Source organism: Marmota marmota, unplaced genomic scaffold (genome assembly GCF_001458135.2).
Source record: "Marmota marmota marmota unplaced genomic scaffold, marMar, whole genome shotgun sequence".
Lineage (NCBI taxonomy): Eukaryota > Metazoa > Chordata > Mammalia > Rodentia > Sciuridae > Marmota > Marmota marmota.
Window position 1 is genome coordinate 6,387,171 of NW_025999891.1, and position 18,352 is coordinate 6,405,522.

At 36.3% G+C, this 18,352-nt stretch overlaps 1 protein-coding gene across 7 annotated transcripts in view; it reads left to right on the forward strand.

Moving 5' to 3' along the window:
• Window positions 1-18,352, forward strand: part of Atad5 (ATPase family AAA domain containing 5) — a 57,504-nt gene that overhangs the window by 18,188 nt on the left and 20,964 nt on the right. For 6 of the 7 annotated variants that reach the window (XR_007344208.1, XR_007344210.1, XM_048794657.1 and 3 more), the window contains 8 exons: window positions 7,715-7,899; window positions 10,162-10,316; window positions 11,369-11,528; window positions 11,972-12,301; window positions 13,887-13,983; window positions 14,239-14,318; window positions 14,891-15,033; window positions 15,131-15,281. Coding sequence is in view for 5 of the 7 variants with exons in the window: in XM_048794657.1 (XP_048650614.1) it covers window positions 7,715-7,899; window positions 10,162-10,316; window positions 11,369-11,528; window positions 11,972-12,301; window positions 13,887-13,983; window positions 14,239-14,318; window positions 14,891-15,033; window positions 15,131-15,281 (1,301 nt within the window). In the remaining 2 variants the exon portion in view is untranslated. The remainder of the gene's footprint in view (window positions 1-7,714; window positions 7,900-10,161; window positions 10,317-11,368; window positions 11,529-11,971; window positions 12,302-13,886; window positions 13,984-14,238; window positions 14,319-14,890; window positions 15,034-15,130; window positions 15,282-18,352) is intronic. The other variant, XM_048794662.1, reaches the window with a different exon arrangement.

Below are 18,352 nucleotides of genomic sequence, written 5' to 3' on the forward strand. Positions count from 1 at the left end.
CCTTTCCTATCCTCTACTATCCCCCCTCCCCTCCCCTCCCATCTTCTCTCTCTACCCCATCTACTGTAATTCATTTCTCTCTCTTGTTTTTTTTCCTCTTTCCCCTCACTTCCTCTTACATGTAATTTTTTTAACAATGAGGGTCTCGTTCCATTTCCATGCAATTTCCCTTCTCTCTCCCTTTCCCTCCCACCTCTCGTCCCTGTTTAATGGTAATCTTCTTCTCATGCTCTTCCTCCCTGCTCTGTTCTTAGTTGCCCTCCTTATATCAAAGAAGACATTTGGCATTTGTTTTTTAGGGATTGGCTAGCTTCACTTAGCATAATCTGCTCTAATGCCATCCATTTCCCTGCAAATGCCATGATTTTGTCATTTTTTAGTGCTGAGTAATACTCCATTGTGTATAAATGCCACATTTTTTTTATCCATTCATCTATTGAAGGGCATCTAGGTTGGTTCCACAGTCTAGCTATTGTGAACTGTTTGTTTCTTTATAGATAATTAATTCATCTTTATCCTGTATATCCTATAATCTGCCAATTCACTTAATTTCTTCTTTTTTTTCTTTTTGATACCAGGGATTAAACCCAGGGGCATATAATCACTGAGCTACATCCCCAGCCCTTTTTGTATTTTATTTAGAGATAGGGTCTTGCTGAGTTACTTAGGGCCTTGCTAAATTGCTGAGGCTGACTTTGAATTTGTGATTCTCCTGCTTCAGCGTCCCCAGCCATTGGGATTACAGGTGTGCATCACTGCGCTGGCTCAATTTCTTCTTCTTCTGTTTTTTTTAACCCAGCCCCAGTTTATTAGAAAAGGTGTGAACAAGGCTATATCAACAGGAGTGGCCCTTCCCAGCCCTTTATTCACTCTACCTGTACCCTGGTTGTTGTGCCTCCTAGGACACAGCTTCAAGTGGCCTGGGCAGCAGGGTCTCTAAAACCTACTCTACTCAATTAATTTAATTTCTTAATTTTTAAAGATTCTGGTTTTTGTTTTTTAAGTTCTGGGGATAGAACCCAGGGCCTCACACATGCTAGGCAAATGCCCTACCCCTGAACTATACCTCTAGCCCTTTAAAAAAATTTTTTTGTGTGTGTGTGTATGTGATAAGGTCTCAATTATCTAGGCTGATCTGGAACTTGTGATCCTCTTGTCTTGCCTTTCAGGTAACTAGGATTATAGACATGTGCTACCACATTTGGCCTTTAATGTATATTTTTAAATAGTGGAGTTTTTTGTTTTGTGACTGAGGATTGAACCCAGGGGTGCTTAACCACTGAGCCATATCCCCAGTCCCTTTTTTTTTTTAATATTTATTTTTTTGTAGTTGTACACAATAACTTTTTATTTTTATGTTTTTATGTGGTGCTGAGGATCGAACCCAGGGCCTTGCACAAGCAAGGCAAGCGCTCTACCTCTGAGCCATAACCTCAGCCCCTCCCCAGCCCTTTTGACTTTTAATTTTGAAATAGCATCTCGATAAATTGCTTGGGACCTCGATAAGTTACTGAGGTTGGCCTCAAACTTAGATCCTCTTGCCCAGCCTTCCAAGTTTCTGGAATTAGAAGTGTATACCACTGAGCCAAGTCAGGACTTTTTAATTTAATGAGAGGTTTGATCTTGTTTAAAAGTCACAGAGGAGGATTAAGGAGAAGCTGAGCATATAGGAGAAATCTTTAGGGTTTGATGGGACAATTACATGGAATCAGTTTCAAGTTATTTTAGAGGAATAAGCCTTGTGTTATAGAGAGCAACTTTCCTATTTTAAGAGGAGAGAGACAGGGCTGGGACTATGGCTATAGCTTAGTGGTAGTGTTTGCGTATCATGTGTGAGACACTGGGTTGGTCCTTGGCACCACATAAAATAAAATAAAGGTTATTGTGTCCACTTACAACTAAAAACAAAAAAATGACAGAGAGAGGATAGATTTGCTGAATTTCCTGATTATGTGTTTTTTACATAGGAAGATGAAGAAATACCCATTATATGTTGTTTCCTCTCTAGTGTAAGATGAGATTGCTTGTTGAAGGTGAGGTGTAGGACTAGGCAGGGACTGAGTTCAAAGAGAATGAAGATTTGAAATAGTCTTTGTAGAGTAGGAGAGCAAGTGGAACAGAAAAATGTTATTGGGGGCCCTTTGAGCTGATATTGTGAATTCAATTTATGAGCCTAATTTTGTGACTATGGCTGCTCCACAAAAAGTAAGCTATTGCATTGAGTAGATTGTTGAGTGGTATTTAATGATGAAACATGGAATCCAAACTGGTTAAGGAGGGAAATTAATAAAGGAAAATGTCGATGGATGGGGGGAAATAGAGATGTTAATGAATTAGCAGCTACCAGGAGGTTGAAGAGCTTATGGTTGAAAAACTATAGATCAGCTCTAGCAGTCTGTTTTGCTTTTGTAATATCTTGATTGATTCTGTGCTTTTTAAAATAAAAAAAAATTGGGGTGTGGAGCATGGTGGTATAGGCCTGTAATCCCAGCTATTCTCCTATAATCCCAGCTACTTGGGAAGCTGAGGCAGGAGGATGCAAGTTCAAGGTCAGCCTCAGAAATTTAACAAGACTCTACCTGAAAACAAAAAGGGCTGTGTTGAGTAGGTCTGCAGTATAGTGTATGCCTAGTATGTTTAAGGCCCTGAGTTCAATCCCCAATACCCTCTTCCCACAAAAAAAAATTTTTGCTGAAGGACAGTCTGAAATGAGGAAAATAATTGCTTGAGTATACTGTTATTTTATCTGCATTTGCTTTACCTAGCGGAATTGTTTTCAGGAATCAGTTTTCTTATTTTGAACTATTTACTTTGATTTCTTAGAGTTATTCTTATGTTCATCAATCTGAGTACCATGAAAAAAATTTTTAAAATAATTTGTGTTGAAAAAAACTTATGTTTAGGGGGTTGGGGTTATGGTTCAGCAGTAGAACGTTCGCCTTGCACGTGAAAGGCCCTGGGTTCGATCCTCAACACCACATAAAAATAAATAAATAAATAAATAAAATAAAGTTATTGTGTACAACTACAAAAAAAATTTTAAAAACCTTATGTTTAGGAAAAGATGCCAGAATACTACAAAGATTCCCATAGCCCCCTCACCAAGATTTCCTATATCCTTGGCTGTTTTTATTAAGGAATGAAGATTTTACATGATATATGATGACCTTTACCCTGGTTTCATGTGATTTCCTCATGATTAGACTCAGCTTATACACTTGTCAGGATTACACAGACTAGTGCTCTGATCTTTTCAGCGCATCACAAAAAGAGGCACGTAAGGGGCTGGGGCTGTAGCTTAGTAGTAAAGCGGTTGCCTCATAGGTGTGATGCCCTGGGTTTTATCCTCAGCACCAGATATAAATAAACAAACAAACAAACAAACAAATAGATTGTGTTCATCTACAAGTAATATATATATATATATATATATATATAATTTTTTTTTTTTTTTTTTTTTTTTAAAAAGGAGGCATGTGACATTCACCTGTCCNATATATATATATATATTTTTAATTTTTTTTTTTTTTTTAAAAAGGAGGCATGTGACATTCACCTGTCCCACTGATGGAATGTTAACCTTAATCAGTTGGGTATGTTTGTGTCTGCCAGACTTTTTCATCTTAAATTCCCCCCTTTCCTTTTGGATTACTTAATATTTTATGGACAAGCTTTATTTGTTTATTTTGTGGTACTGAGGATTGAACCTGGGGTTACTTTCTGACTACATCCCCAGCCTTTTTTATGTTTTATTTTGGGACAGGGTCTCCCTAAATTGCCCAACCTGGCCTTGAACTTGCAAACCTCCTGGGTTGCTGGGATTACAGGTATATGCCACCATGCCTGGGTATTTTTATTTTTTAACAGTATTCCACATGCAAGGCAAATGCTTTTAACACTGAGCTACATACCCAGCCCTTTTAAAACTTTTTATTTTGAGACAGGGTATTGCTAACTTGTCCAGGCTGGCCTTAAACATTTGATCAACCTTCCTTAGCTTCCTGAGTAGCTAGAACGACAGGTATCATGCCTGGTCAGCAAGTATTCTAAAATAATGCCAATAATTATTTTTCATCATACCTTCAGCTATTAGTCTTAACCAATTCTGAATTAATCACACTATGATACCTACAAAATGGTGATTCTGCTTTGCAATCATTCTTTTGCTATGTGGTAGTTTGCTTTTGCATCTTATGTTTGTTTATTTGCTTATCTCATTACTGTTTTATTCAGTGGGCTATATCCTTTAATATTATTTATTTTCACGCTCAAATTGTTTTTTTGGTTTTTTTTTTTTTTTTGAGAGAGAGAGAATTTTAATATTTATTTTTTTAGTTTTCGGCGGACACAACATCTTTATTTGTATGTGGTGCTGAGGATCGAACCCGGGCCTCACGCATGCCAGGCGAGCGTGCTACCGCTTGAGCCACATCCCCAGCCCGCTCAAATTGTTTTTAATTTGGCCAATGTGAGCCTCTTGGCTTGGTTCCTATATCCCTTTGACATATCCTCATGATTTTTGAGCATATCTTACTTTTTTGAACAGGAAGATGTTCCAGGTTCATCTTTTACTTGCCTTGCTTTGTAGTCAGGTACTTTTCCAAGGAAACCTAGCTGCTTTTCATGGAGCATGGTTTTTAGAGACCAAGATCTGTGTGCTCATTGTGTTCATTGTTCCTGATGTGTCACTGCTTCTAGGCCGTCTCAGTAGATAAAACTTGGACATGCTTTATATATAAATACACATATATCTAGAAGAAGGAAGCGAGCATGCAGAACTCCATCCTGTCTGGGTCCTCTACCCTGACTGTAGGTGACTGCAGGGTAGGCACGCATTACCTTCACATTACCTTCAGCTCTCAGTCCTACAGAAAGGTTTGGAGGAACTAGGTCAATTTCGAGAGTCCTTAAAACTCTAATTTGTGATGTTTTAGCCAAGAAAATAAAAACAAAACATAATGAATTCCTGGGATAAAAAGTATGGCTATAGAGTGTGGAAATTCTTTGGGAGCTTGCCTTGAATGCCTTAGTACAGGGGTGCATTAGCAAACTCAGCCATAGAAACTTCAGTAAGCATCAGCTGGGGCCTCAGTATTGTGAATGCACTGTTCCCATTCTAGAATGCAAGATACTGTAGCCTATTTTTTTTTTTTTTTTTTTGTGTGTGTGTGGTGCTAGGGCTACACATGCTCCACTTTCTCTGGTGGTAGTGGTTAATCTAAAGGTGGGGAAGAATGCAGGGTGGTCCCCTAAATCTCTGATATGTTGAATTTTGTCCCCACAAAAGATAGATTAATGTTCTAATGCCCAGTACCTCAGAACATGTCCTCATTCAGAGATAGAATTCCTGCAGATGCAATTAATATGAGGCCCCTTAATCCAGTATGACTGCTGTCTATGTAAGAGGAAGACGGGAGACACAGAGACATGGACATGATGGGGGAAAGCCCTGAAATGAGGGACTCTGAGACTGGAGTGAGGTATCTAAGCCAAGGAACACCAAAGGCTGCCCCAGAAGCTGTGAGAGACCAGAAGGCTTTTTCTGTATCTATTGAGATCATGTGATTTTGTCCTTGATTGTATTTATGCCTATTACGTTTATTGATTTGTAAATGTTGAAACATCTTTGCAGCCCTAAAATGAAACCAACTTGATTATGATGTTTAATCTTTTTAATGTGCTATTGAATTTGATCTGAAAGTGTTTGTTAAGGATTGTCACATCTTTGTTCATCAAGGATATTGTCCTGTAATTTTCGTTTCTTGATGTGTTTTACCCAGTTTTGATTTCATTGTAATACCAGTTTTGTATAATGAGTTTGGAGGCATTCCCTCCCTTTCTATTTCAAGTACTAATTAGATAATTGGCCTTAGTTGTTTTGGTATGTTTGTTTATTTATTGTATGGTACTGGGGATTGAACCCTTGGGTGCTCTATCACTTGAGTTACACCCCCAGCCCTTTTTATTTTGAGGGAGGGTCTCATTTAGTTCCCAGGCTGATATTGAACTTGCATTTCTCCTGCCTCAGCCTCCTGAATTGCTGGGGTCATAGATAATGTGCCACTTTGCCTGGCGCTGTTAGTTCTTTAAAGATCTGGTAAAATTCAGCTGTGACTCTATTACGTCCTGGGTTTTCTCTGTTGGGAGGCTTTTTTATATATATATATATGGTTTTCAGTAGACACAACATCTTTATTTTATTTTGTGTTTTTATGTGGTGCTGAGGATTGAACCCAGAGCCCCACGCATGCCAGGCGAGTCGCTACCGCTTGAGCCACATCCCCAGCCCACTTCATCTCTAATCTTATTAATTGAATTCTTCCCTCTGGATTTCTCAAGGGAGCATGACCCTCCCATCACATTGAGGACTGACTTCTATACCCCAGATATGTGAGACAATAAATTTTCATTATTTTGAGCTAAAACACACACACACACACACACACACCTAAAACTATTTTTCAATTTATAACATAATATACATGCATATTTTATATTAATACTTTGTATTTCTCTCCTTGGAGTTTACTTTCTGCTCTTGGAACACACTAATTTAGCTACAACTATACCTCTTTTCCCCGTTTCCTCCTATTAACAAAAGAAAAAATATATCTCCTCTGTTCTAAGATTAATTTCTGTAATCTGGCTTCAAGACTCTTCTTCCGGGGCTGGGGTTGTGGCTCAGTGATAGAGCGCTTGCCTCGGATGTGTGAGGCACTGGGTTTAATTCTCAGCACTACATATAAAAAATAAAGGTCCATCAACGACTAATAAAAATATTTTTAAAAAGACTCTTCTTCCGCTCATTTCACTCAAGAGATTGCAATTCTAACTCTCTATCTGGCAGTTAGGAAAGGATATATAAGCTGTGATATACCACCCACTACAGTCCTTCCCCCACCACCACCACTCCAGCCTTCCATTCTCCCCCACCCTTTCACCTCTTCCACTTCTACCATTGTAGTCAAGATTCCTGTGATTCATAATCTAATGATAAGCCAGTTAAGCTGGGTGCAGTGTTATATGCCTGTAATTCCAGCAGCTTAGGAGGCTGAAGCAGGAAGATCCCAAGTTCAAAACCAGCCTCAGCAACTAAGAGAGGCCCTGTCTCAAAATAAAATACAAAAGGGGCTGGGGATGTGGTTCAGTGGGTAAGCAACCCTGGGTTCAATCTCTGATACCAAGAAATTTAAATAAAGATAATTCAGTGAGATAGACATCAATTTTCTGCTATATATTGGAAACAATACATTTACAAGTTCTTTGGTTAACTTTTTGAAATGTGGCACTGATTTTGTTTTCTAATTACAACATAAATGAGTGTTTAACAACAACAACAAGAAAACCCTGGGGATGGAGATGTAGTTCAGTGGTAGAGTATTGGCTTAGCATGCTGGAGACGCTGCATTAGATTCCCAGCACTGAAAACAAAACAAAATAACAAGGGAAAAAACTCTCCTTCCACCTACAGATATCCCGTTAACATTTTGGTGGATGTCCTTCAAGTCATTGTTTAAAAATACATATTTGTTTTTATTAATTAATATGGCAGGCTTTTATATTAGTGTTATATAAGCCAAAAAAGAATTAGACTAGCTAACATCTTAGATGGGTGATTAATTTTTAAGTTAAATTTTAGTATTTATTTTCTAGGTATTTTATTCTTTTAAGTGTTTATAACCTTAGCTCTTCTTTTTCAAATCATTTTCTAAAGTCAAGATACATCTGAGAAATCTCAGGACTGTGATGTACAATTTAAAGCAAAGCGTGATTTTCTAATGAGTGGTTTGCCAGATTTGTTGAAACGACAAATTGCAAAGAAAGCTGCTGTTCTGGATGTGTACAATTCATTGAGTACCAGTTTCCAGAAAGTTGTTCATATACAACAAAAAGATGATGGTAAGTTTATTATTATTCAACATTTACTCTTTTTTAACTGTTAGAAGTAATATAAAACTATATAGGTAGTTTAAAATGAGGCTAAGTTTTCTTAGCCTCAGGTCATTCTTTTTGTGATTTTAGTGGGAATTTTAAGTATATGTTTCATCCTCTTTTCCTTAGCCTTTTACTCACTTTAATGAGAATGGAGGTTTGCAGAGCAAGGAAGCCAAAGGGAACCTTCCTCCATACCTTGTCAGAAACATGCAGGAAAGTGTGAAGGACCTTGAGTGAATATTCTCTAGACAGGCACTATGTTCTAAAAGGAAGGCAATTCCTCTCTGAAATCAGAGCAGATCATCTTTATTTCTCTGAAGTGCTGGGAATTTAGCTCACTGGGAGAGCACTTGGCCTAGCATGCATGAGGCCCTGGGTTCCATCACCAGCACTCTTTAAAGAAAAAAAAACGCGCGCGCGCGCGCGTGTGTGTGTGTGTGTGTGTGTTTGTAAGTAAACACACACACACACATTTGTCCTATCCATTATTATTGTATGGTCAGAGAAATCCATTCACATCCTTTCAGAACAGCTTCAACTATTTAGTACCATATTAGTCTCTTCATAGAATACACAGGTAACAAGTAGCAAGGAAGCTGTGCAAAAGTATCTTATTCCATGGTGTCAGCCTAATCATAATCCAGTTTTATTTGGATTCAGATGCTATAACAACCATAACCTTTACTTACAGTTTTTAGTTACTGATAAAGTACAAAAAAGGCTTTTATCATTACGTCACCATTACTTCTACCCAGAGATGTTTTTGTTTCATTTTATTTTGTAGCTTTTTGGTTCTGGGGCTGGTGTTGTAGCTCAGTGGTAGAGTGCTTGCCTAGCAAGTGTAAGGCACTGGGTTTGATCCTCAGTACCACATAAAAGTAAATAAGTAAATAAAATAAAGATTTTTTTAGAAAGACAAGTTCAGCTCAGCTGGTTTTGAGGTTTGGTGTTGGGAATTCCTCATGACCATGAAATGCATATTGTTTTCTATTCTTTTTTCTTTTCCTTTTGTGTTTCTGACCTTATTACCTAATAAGTTTTGTTCAGCCTCTTTTGGTATAGGGAATTTCTCAGTCTAATAATTTTTTCTGCTTTTCCCTATTTTGCATTTCTGCCACTGTCATTAAGTTGATTAAAAAAACCTTTTTTTTCTTGTGGTCTTGGGAACCAAACCCAGAGCCTCATGCATGCTGGGCAATTACTGTAACACTGAGCTATATCCCCAACTCAACCTTTTTTAATATCATGTTTAAATATAAAAATGGATTGTGCTTTTTTTTTTCCTGAATGCGATTTTTGAAAGAAGTGCTACTATAAAACTTAGCATTCTTTCTTTCTTTTTTGTTGGGGGCAGGTGTTGCTAAGGATTGAATCCAGGGACATTCTACCATTCAGCTATATTTCCAGTCCTATTTTTCATTTTCAATCAGGGTCTTGCTAAGTTGCCTAGGCTGTCCTTAGATTTGCAATCCTCCTGCCTCAATCTCCAGGGTCACTGGGATTATAGGTGTATATTTCCATGCCAGGCCCAAATTTAGTATTTTTGTTTTTAGATGAGCAGATGAGGCAAGAACTGGGGGAATCCCCTTTCTTTTACATCCTTAATAATTATGAAGTACTCATTGTTAACCGGAATTCTGCTGAGCACTTATCACACTCATTTTACCACACTCATTTGGAATCTTGTTCATATAAGAATGATAGTTGGCAGAATTGGATTGGAATACAGATTTGACTTTAAAGTTTAAACTTTAAATGAGTTTGCTAATACCCCCTAAAATCCTAAAATTTTTTTTTAAATATTTATTTTTTAGTTTTAGGTGGACACGATATCTTTATTTTATTTTTACTTGGTGCTGAGGATCGAACCCAGTGCCTCACACATGCTAGGCGAGCACACTACCACTTGAGCCACATCCCCAGCCCCAAAATCCTAAAATTTTTACCCTAAGTATCAAAACTGATTAAAAAAGAAATGAAAGTTTGCTAATATGTGCTTCTTTTAACAATTGGGAGGAATTTTTATTAATTGTATTTGTTAGAGGTGAGGATATTGTTCCCTTTGTACTCATTTGGGTTTTTGGTACTTTTATGATAACTATGTGGTTGTCACATCATTTTTGTTTGTTTTTTATGGTGTTAGGATTTATCAAGTCTTTTCATATTCGACATTCAGTAAACACAGTATAAAAAGTTAATTAAGATAGTTTTTCTGTTTCTCTTCAGGGTGTTGGTTATGGAATTTGAAACTACCTTCTTGTCCTCTGTTAACTACATTTAAGGAGTCTAATACTAAAGTAATAGATCTCTCAAAATGTGTTATTGCGCTTGGTGAATTTTCAACATTGAATTCAAATTCAAAAAGTAATTCTGCTGTCATGGTAAGTACTAGAGAGCTAATCTGTTGTTGTAGGGCATTTTCTTCACATCTTTCAGAGGAAAAAAATTGGATGCTACTTTTTTAACGTAGAATTCCTTTTCTTCCCCTAATGTCCAATTTTTTAAAAGTGTATCTAATTGAAATACAGATTTCTTTTAAATATTCACAGAGTTACACATGTGCACGTGCACACACACACACACACACACATACATGATTTCAGTTCTGGGGATTGAATCCAAGGACAGTCTAGCTCTGGGCTACATCCCCATCCTTTTTTTTTTAAGAGAGAGAATTTTTTAATATTTATTTTTTAGTTTTCGGTGGACACAACATCTTTATTTTATTTTTATGTGGTGCTGAGGATCGAACCCAGCGCCCCACGCATGCCAGGCGAGCGCGCTACCGCTTGAGCCACATCCCCAGCCACCCCTATCCCTTTTTAATTTTTTTAAATTTTGAGACAGGTCTCCCTAAATTGCTTAGGCTGGCCTTGAACTGGCCATCCCCCTGCCTCAGCCTCTTGAGTTGCTGGAATTACAGGCGTGTGCCACCACACCCAGTAAATACAGAGCTTGAAAAACATTTTAAGAATTAATAATGTGGAGATGTGGCTCAAGCCGTAGCACGCTGGCCTGGCATGCGTGCGGCAGGGGTTCAGTCCTCAGCACTACATACAAACAAAGATGTTGTGTCCGCCGAAAACTAAAAAAAAGATAAATATTAAAAAATTCTCTCTCTCTCTCTCTCTCTTTCTCTTTTTTTTAAAAAAAGAATAATAGCCAACTTCAAAGAAATGTTAGATTATATAGCACAGTTAGATGCTTTATAAGTCAGCACTGTCTAATAGGTGTGTAAAGTACAATTACTTGTAAAGAAAAAAATATGAAATAAGTCTTTCAAAAATTATGCAAGTGCAGCTTTGTGTTTAATGACTAAAGCTAATCCAACATTTATATTGACTTAATATGAACAGAACATAGTTGGTAGTTTTGTGATTAACATGCATAAATGATATGTGTTTGCTATTATGCATTTTATTCTTCATTGCAGCTTATAAGGACAAGGAAGAATTTTACTAAAGAAGTAAGAAATCTTTTGCTAGAAGAAATTAGGTGGTCAAATCCTGAATTTTCTGTGGGAAAATATTTTCCCTTGCTTCTAAAAAAACAAATTGAGCACCAGGCACTTTCTGAGTATCATGGTAAACAAGGTTAGTGATCATTATTATCATTAATGTTAATATTTTGGTTTTGAAACATAAAGACTTAGGCTTTGACTCTTAGAAGTGGCCACCATAGACAGAACATTGCTTACAGATGGCAAGGAGAAATGTTAACTTCAAGCAAAGCATCTTGAGCAATGCAATATTAGTGCCTGCCAGCTTCCATAGATGTCAATCCAAAGACAGTTTTAATTATAAATCATTCATTTAAGGAAAGCCAGATAAGAGGATTTTAACTTACATATCTTATACAAAAGGCACTCAAATATTAAAAATCTCAGCTTACTTTCAGTATGTCACATTCCATTCTTACCTTTTCATCTTAATGTCATAAGACTACAGGCTATTTAGAAGTGATATGAAGATTATTGGGTGTTGAAAATGCTTTTTGTTGATTAACAGCACATGCATTTTATGATTTCCCAAATCAGAAAATCCACAAGTAGAGCTTGATAACAATCAAAAAGAAAGCAAAAGGAAACGAGTGGAAATAGAAAATCAGAAGTCAAAAAGAAAGAAACCAAATGAATATTCAGTAAGTCCAGTAAAGATAAATGGGAAGCCAGAAGAACTTGACAAAAGAAACAACTCTTTTGAGAAAAAGCTAGGTTCTTCCAAAGGTTTATTTTCTAAAATGTCTCGGAAGAAACAAACTGCTTTGAGTACACCACGTAAAGTGAAAACAGGAGCAGTAGAAGATAATGATATTCTGATCATAGATGGTGACAGAGAGTTTCCAGCAGAAATATCTTCCATTTCTGGTAAATTGGATTTTCTTCCTCTCAACTTAGAACTTGGTTTTTAATCTCTTCTTTTTCTGTCTCTGCATTATTTTTTTTAAACATTTATTTTTTAGTTGTAGGTAGACACAATACCTTTATTTTATTTTTATGTGGTGCTGAGGATTGAAACCAGTGCCTCACGCATACCAGGCGAGTGCTCTACCTCTGAGCCACATCATCATCATCATTATTTTCATTATTATCATTATTATTATTATTATAGGTACTGGGATTGAACCTGGAGAACGTTTAACCACTAAGCCACATCCCAGCCCTTTTTATTTTTCATTTTGAGACATGATCTCACTAAATAGTTCAGGGCCTAAGTTGCTGAGGCTGGCTTTGAACTGGGATCTTCCTACGTCAGCTTCCATGGCTGTTCAGATTACAGTCATGCACCATCAAACCCAGCCATTTTCCCCTCTCTCAAAAATTTTTTTTGAACTAGGTGCAGTGGTGCACCCTCGTAATCCCAGAGACTCGGGAGTTCAAAGTCATCCTAAGCAATGGTGAAGTGCTTAACAACTCGCTGAGACCCTGTCTCTAAATTAAATAAAATACAAAATAGGGCTGGAGATGTGGCTCAGTAGTTGAGTGCCCCCAAGTTCAATCTCCAGTACCAAAAAAAAAAAAAAAATTTTTTTTTCCTTTTTTTAAATTTTGAGCTGGGTTCTTGCTATGTTACCAGGCTGGGCTCGAACTCAAGATCCTCCTGTTTTAGCCTTCCTTTTTTTTTTTTTTTTTTTTTTTTTTTNCTGTAAATTTCTATCATTGAACACATCACTATCAAAAAGAATATTAGATTTCAGCATGTAGATGGTAAAATAATACAAATGAAGTATGTGCTTTAAAAACTGTGTATCAGATTTGAATGTAGAATGCATTACACATGCTGAAGAAAGAGACTTGGCTTGAATTTTAGTATTACAATTCTATTTCTGTAGCAGCAGATCTTACTATACCAAACTAAGTGCTACTTCATTAATTATATGCTTTCTGTTAAATAAAGAGATTGAGCAAGTGCTGAAAAAAAAATTATTTTTAATAGTCATATTTCTTGATTGGTTGTTAAATTTTAAGATGTACTTCTTTATACCTTTCATGAGATTTTATGGTGGTTAGGTTTGGGGTTTTTAGTACCAGAGAATAAATCCAGAGGAGCTTAACCCCAGAGTCACATCCCCAGCCCTTTTTATATTTTATTTTGAGACATGGTCTCATTGAGTTGCTTAAGGCCTAACCAATTTGCTGAGGCTGGCTTTGAACTGTGATCTTCCTGCCTTAGGCCCCAGTGCTTCTGGGATTGCAGACCTGCATGCCCACTGAGTGCAGTAGTTAGTTTTTTTGTTACTGTTGTTGCTTTTTTTTTCCCCCCAGGGGGTTGGATTTGGTGTCGAAAATTTTAAAGTAATGTTTAAGTTTTAAAAATTACATTTTTGGCATTTTATAAATGTAAATATTTTTACAAATATGTATTATTTCATTATAAAAAATGTTAATGTCTAAGAATATATGCTTATGTCAAGGAGTGAATACTATCTTAGCTTTTTCTTTTCTGCTTTAGATTCTGGAACTGAAGACATGCTTTGGACAGAAAAGTATCAACCTCAAAATGCCAGTGAACTCATAGGCAATGAGTTAGCTATAAAAAAGTTACATAGGTTGGTAAAATTTTTAAAGCATTAAAAATTTTATAAATTTAGTGTTCAGTTAAATCTAAAAGTTAGAAATTACAAACTAACATACTAAATGGGAAACATCATTTTAAAAAAAAAAGAATTTTAAGTGAAGTTTCTCTCTTCTCATATTTCCACTGCCCAAGGTTACTGCTATTAAAACTTATTTTTATAATATCTAAAGTTTAAGAGATGTTGATATTCTGTGAATTTTCTTTTTATTAATATACTTTATGACAGTTGGTTGAAAGACTGGAAGAGAAGAGCTGAACTGGAAGAAAGACAGAATTTGAAGGGAAAAAGAGAGGAGAAACAGGAAGGTATTTGACTCATTTTTTTTCTTCTTAACTGAACATTTTTTTAGAGTTAAATTAGCTCGGAGCTGGGCATGTGGCTCAAGCGGTAGCACACTCGCCTGGCATGCGTGCGGCCCGGGTTCGATCCTCAGCACCACATACAAACAAAGATGTTGTGTCCGCCGAGAACTAAAATAAATAAATAAATAAATAAATATTAAAATTCTCTCTCTCTCTCTCTTTAAAAAAAAAAAAAGAGTTAAATTAGCTCAAACATTTTTATGTAATTTTAAAATTAATATATAATATTTGGCTTAACTTTTATAAATTCATTTTCCAGTATTTATTGTCAAGAATTTGGGGGGACTGGGGTTGTGGCTCAGTGGTAAAGTGCTCGCCTAGCATGCATGAGGCACTGAGTTCGATCCTGAGCACCACATAAATGTAAAATAAAGATATTGTGTTCACTTAAACCTAAAAAGTAAATATTAAAAAAAAAAAGAAAGAAATTTGGGGTGTTTGATTATTGGGTTTCATGAGATAGAATTGCTGCCTAAACAATTAATCATTTTATATGTTTTTGAATAATTTTTCAGATTTGTCAGATAGCAAAGACTTTAAAGGCAGTTCAGATGATGAGGAAGAGAGTCGTCTTTGCAATACTGTTCTTATAACAGGGCCAACAGGAGTGGGAAAAACTGCTGCAGTGTATGCTTGTGCTCAGGAGCTTGGATTCAAGGTTAGTAGGTGCAGTGGAAGAATGTTAATGTTAATAAGTAACCTTGACCTAAAAGAAAACATAAAGTATTCTGCCATTTTCTCATTTATTCTTCTAGATATTTGAAGTAAATGCCTCTTCCCAGCGCAGTGGTAGACAGATTCTGTCTCAGCTGAAGGAAGCTACTCAGTCCCATCAAGTAGACAAGCAAGGTGTAAACTCACAAAAACCCTGCTTTTTTAATAGCTACAACATAGGCAAGTCACCAAGTAAGTAAATTATTTTTCTTAAGGTATAGCCTTTTGAGAAAAGTAAAACCTGAGAAAATAGTTTTTAATTGTCAACATTTTGCCTTTTTTTTTTTTTCCATAACTGGGGTATCGAATCTAGTAGTATTCCCAGTTTTTTTTTTTAGTTTATATTTGAGACAGGGTCTAGCTAAATTACCCATGCTGACCTTCAACTTGGGATCCTCCTGCCTCAGTCTCCTGAGTAGCTGGGATAGCACCATGCCTTGCTTGCCATTCATTTTAAATCTTTTCTTGCATATTAACATGTTTTGTTTTGTTTTGTTTTGTTTTTTCCCCTGAACTATTTTAAAACAAAATAAATCTGAGGGACTTCATGTAATTTTACCCACATATACTTTCTGTTTTCCTAAATATTTGTTTTTTTGTAGTTGTAGTAAGACACATTACCTTTAATTAATTAATCAATCAATCAATTTTTTGTGTGTGGTGCTGAGGATCAAACCCAGGGCCTCACACATGTGAGGTGAAGCTCTACTACTGAGCCATAACCCCAAACTCCCCCCCCCCCCCAACACATATGCTTTTAACCAATAAAGGCTTTTGGAAAAGCATATCAATAGTATCATAATCAGGTCTAACAAAATGCAATATATTACTTAATATCCTCTAATATACTGATTTTAGTTTCCTGTTGTTCACATTGTTTGTTTAAATCAGGATCCAAACAAGGTTCATATCTTATATTTAGTGTTTTGTTTTGTTTTTTTTTAATTGTTAATCTCCTTAACAATTCCCTGACCCATTATTTTCATGTTGTTTATATGTTGAACAGCCTGTCATTTGCCATAGGATTTCTCGTAGTTTGGACTTGGCAATGATTGTATCCTCACACTGTCAGTTAACATTTTCCTCTTCCCTATATTTCTTATAAATTGGTGGTTAGATAGTGGGGCTTGATTAGATTCAGGTCTGTTTTGTGTGTGGCATATGTGAATAGGTAGGCTTCTACTTCTTATGACATAGCAGCAGAACACACATCCTTCTTAGTGATATTGAGAGTAATCAATGAATTCAAGTATTTTCATTCTGACCCATATACCATAACCTCCCTTACGTTTAGTTAATGGTACTTTAGACCCACTAATGATCTTTGTCTAATGGAATAATTATTGTTAGGGATTTTTAAATGATGATATTGTAATTCTCTCAGCTTTTTTGCATTTATTAGTGGGAATTCTGAGAAGCACTATTCTTTGTCAACTATTTGGATACTTTAAAATATAGTTCATAGATATAAACTATATTTTAAAATGGTTCTTTTTTATTTTTCTGTACTGGGGATTGAACTTGGGGATGTTTTATCACTGAGGTACATCCCCAACTCCCTTTAAAAAAATTATAATTGTAGATGGACAGAATGCCTTTATTTTATTTGTTTATTTATATATTGTGCTAAGAATCAAACTGAACCCAGTTCCTCACACAGATGCTAGGCAAGTGCTCTGCCATTGAGCTGTAGCCCCAGCCCTTCACATCCCTTTTTAATTTTTATTTTGAGACAAGGTCTGACTAGGTTGTTTACATCCTCACTAAATTGATTAGGCTGGCTTTTTGTTGTTGTTCTTGTTCTTTTTAGTTATATGTGACAATAGAATGTATTTTGAGGGGGGTTGGGGTAGAGCGTTTGACTAGCATGTGTAAGGCACTGGGTTTAATCCTCAGCACCACATAAAAATAAGTAAATAAAATAAAGGTAATGTGTCTATATACAACTACAAAGAAAAAGAAAAGAATGTATTTTGACTACTATACATGCATGCAGTGTAACTTTTCATTCTTGTGGTTTTACATGATGTGGAGTTACACAGGTCATATATTCATATATGAACATAAGAAAGTTAGGTCAGATTCATCCTACTTTCTTTCCTATTTCCATTCTCGGTCTCTTCCCCTTCATTCCCCTTTGTCTAATCCAATGAACTTCTCTGCCTCCCCACTTATTATATGTTAGCGTCTGCTTATTAGAGAGAACATTGGGCCTTTAGTTTTTTGGGTTGGCTTATTTCACTTAGCATGACAGTCTCCAGTTCCGTCCATTTACTTGCAAATGCTAAGGCTGGCTTTGAACTTGCTATCTTTCTGCCTTGGCCTCCCATACCACTGGGATTACAGGCATGTGCCATCATGACCAGCTCTTTCTTTTATTTTCTTGTTCTTAGAGTAATGATATTCTAGCAACCTCCAAATTGACCAAGGAGGTTTTTTTTTTTTCCTTGGGGGAAGAAGGGTTGGTATTACTATGAACTCATGGATTTTAACATATTTAATGTTTTTCAGTCCTTTGTGTTCATTATTCATTGCAATTTTTAAATTGTTTTCTTTATCACTAGGTTTTTTGTTGTTGTTGTTGTTTTTCTTTTTTTCTTTTTTTGGTACCAAGGATTTAACCCAGGGCACTTCACCACTGACCTACATCCCAGACTTTTTTTTTTTTTTAATATTTATTTTTTAGGTGTAGATGAATACAACACAATTTTTTTTTTTTTAAATGTGGTGCTGAGGATCAAACCCGGGCCCCACCCTTGCTAGGCCAGCACTCTACTGCTAAGCCACAATCCTAGCCCCCCAGACCTTTTTTTTATATTTTATTTAGACACAGGGTCTCACTGAGTTGCTTAGGGCCTCGTTAAATTGCTGAGGCTGGCTTTGAACTCACAATCCACCTGCCTCAGCCTTCCTGGCCCCTGGGATTACAGGCATGCACTCCTCTGTCTAGCACTTGTTTTAATTTATTTGATTATGATGTTCGTTAGTGATTTTCCACATATTTTGTTTGTTTGGGGGTGTTGTGATTCTTTGATATATGGGTTGATAGTTTTCAGTAAACTTGGAAAATTTCAACCATTATTTCCCGAAATATGTTTTCTGTTCTCCACCTTTGGAAACTTAATTACAGATATCTTCGACTACTTGCAGTTGTCTCACAGCTCAGTGATTTTTATTTTCTTGGTAAAGAACCCCCAGGTGCTTTACCACTGACCAATATCTCCAGTCTTTTTTTTTTTTTTTTTTTTTTTTTTTTTTTTTTT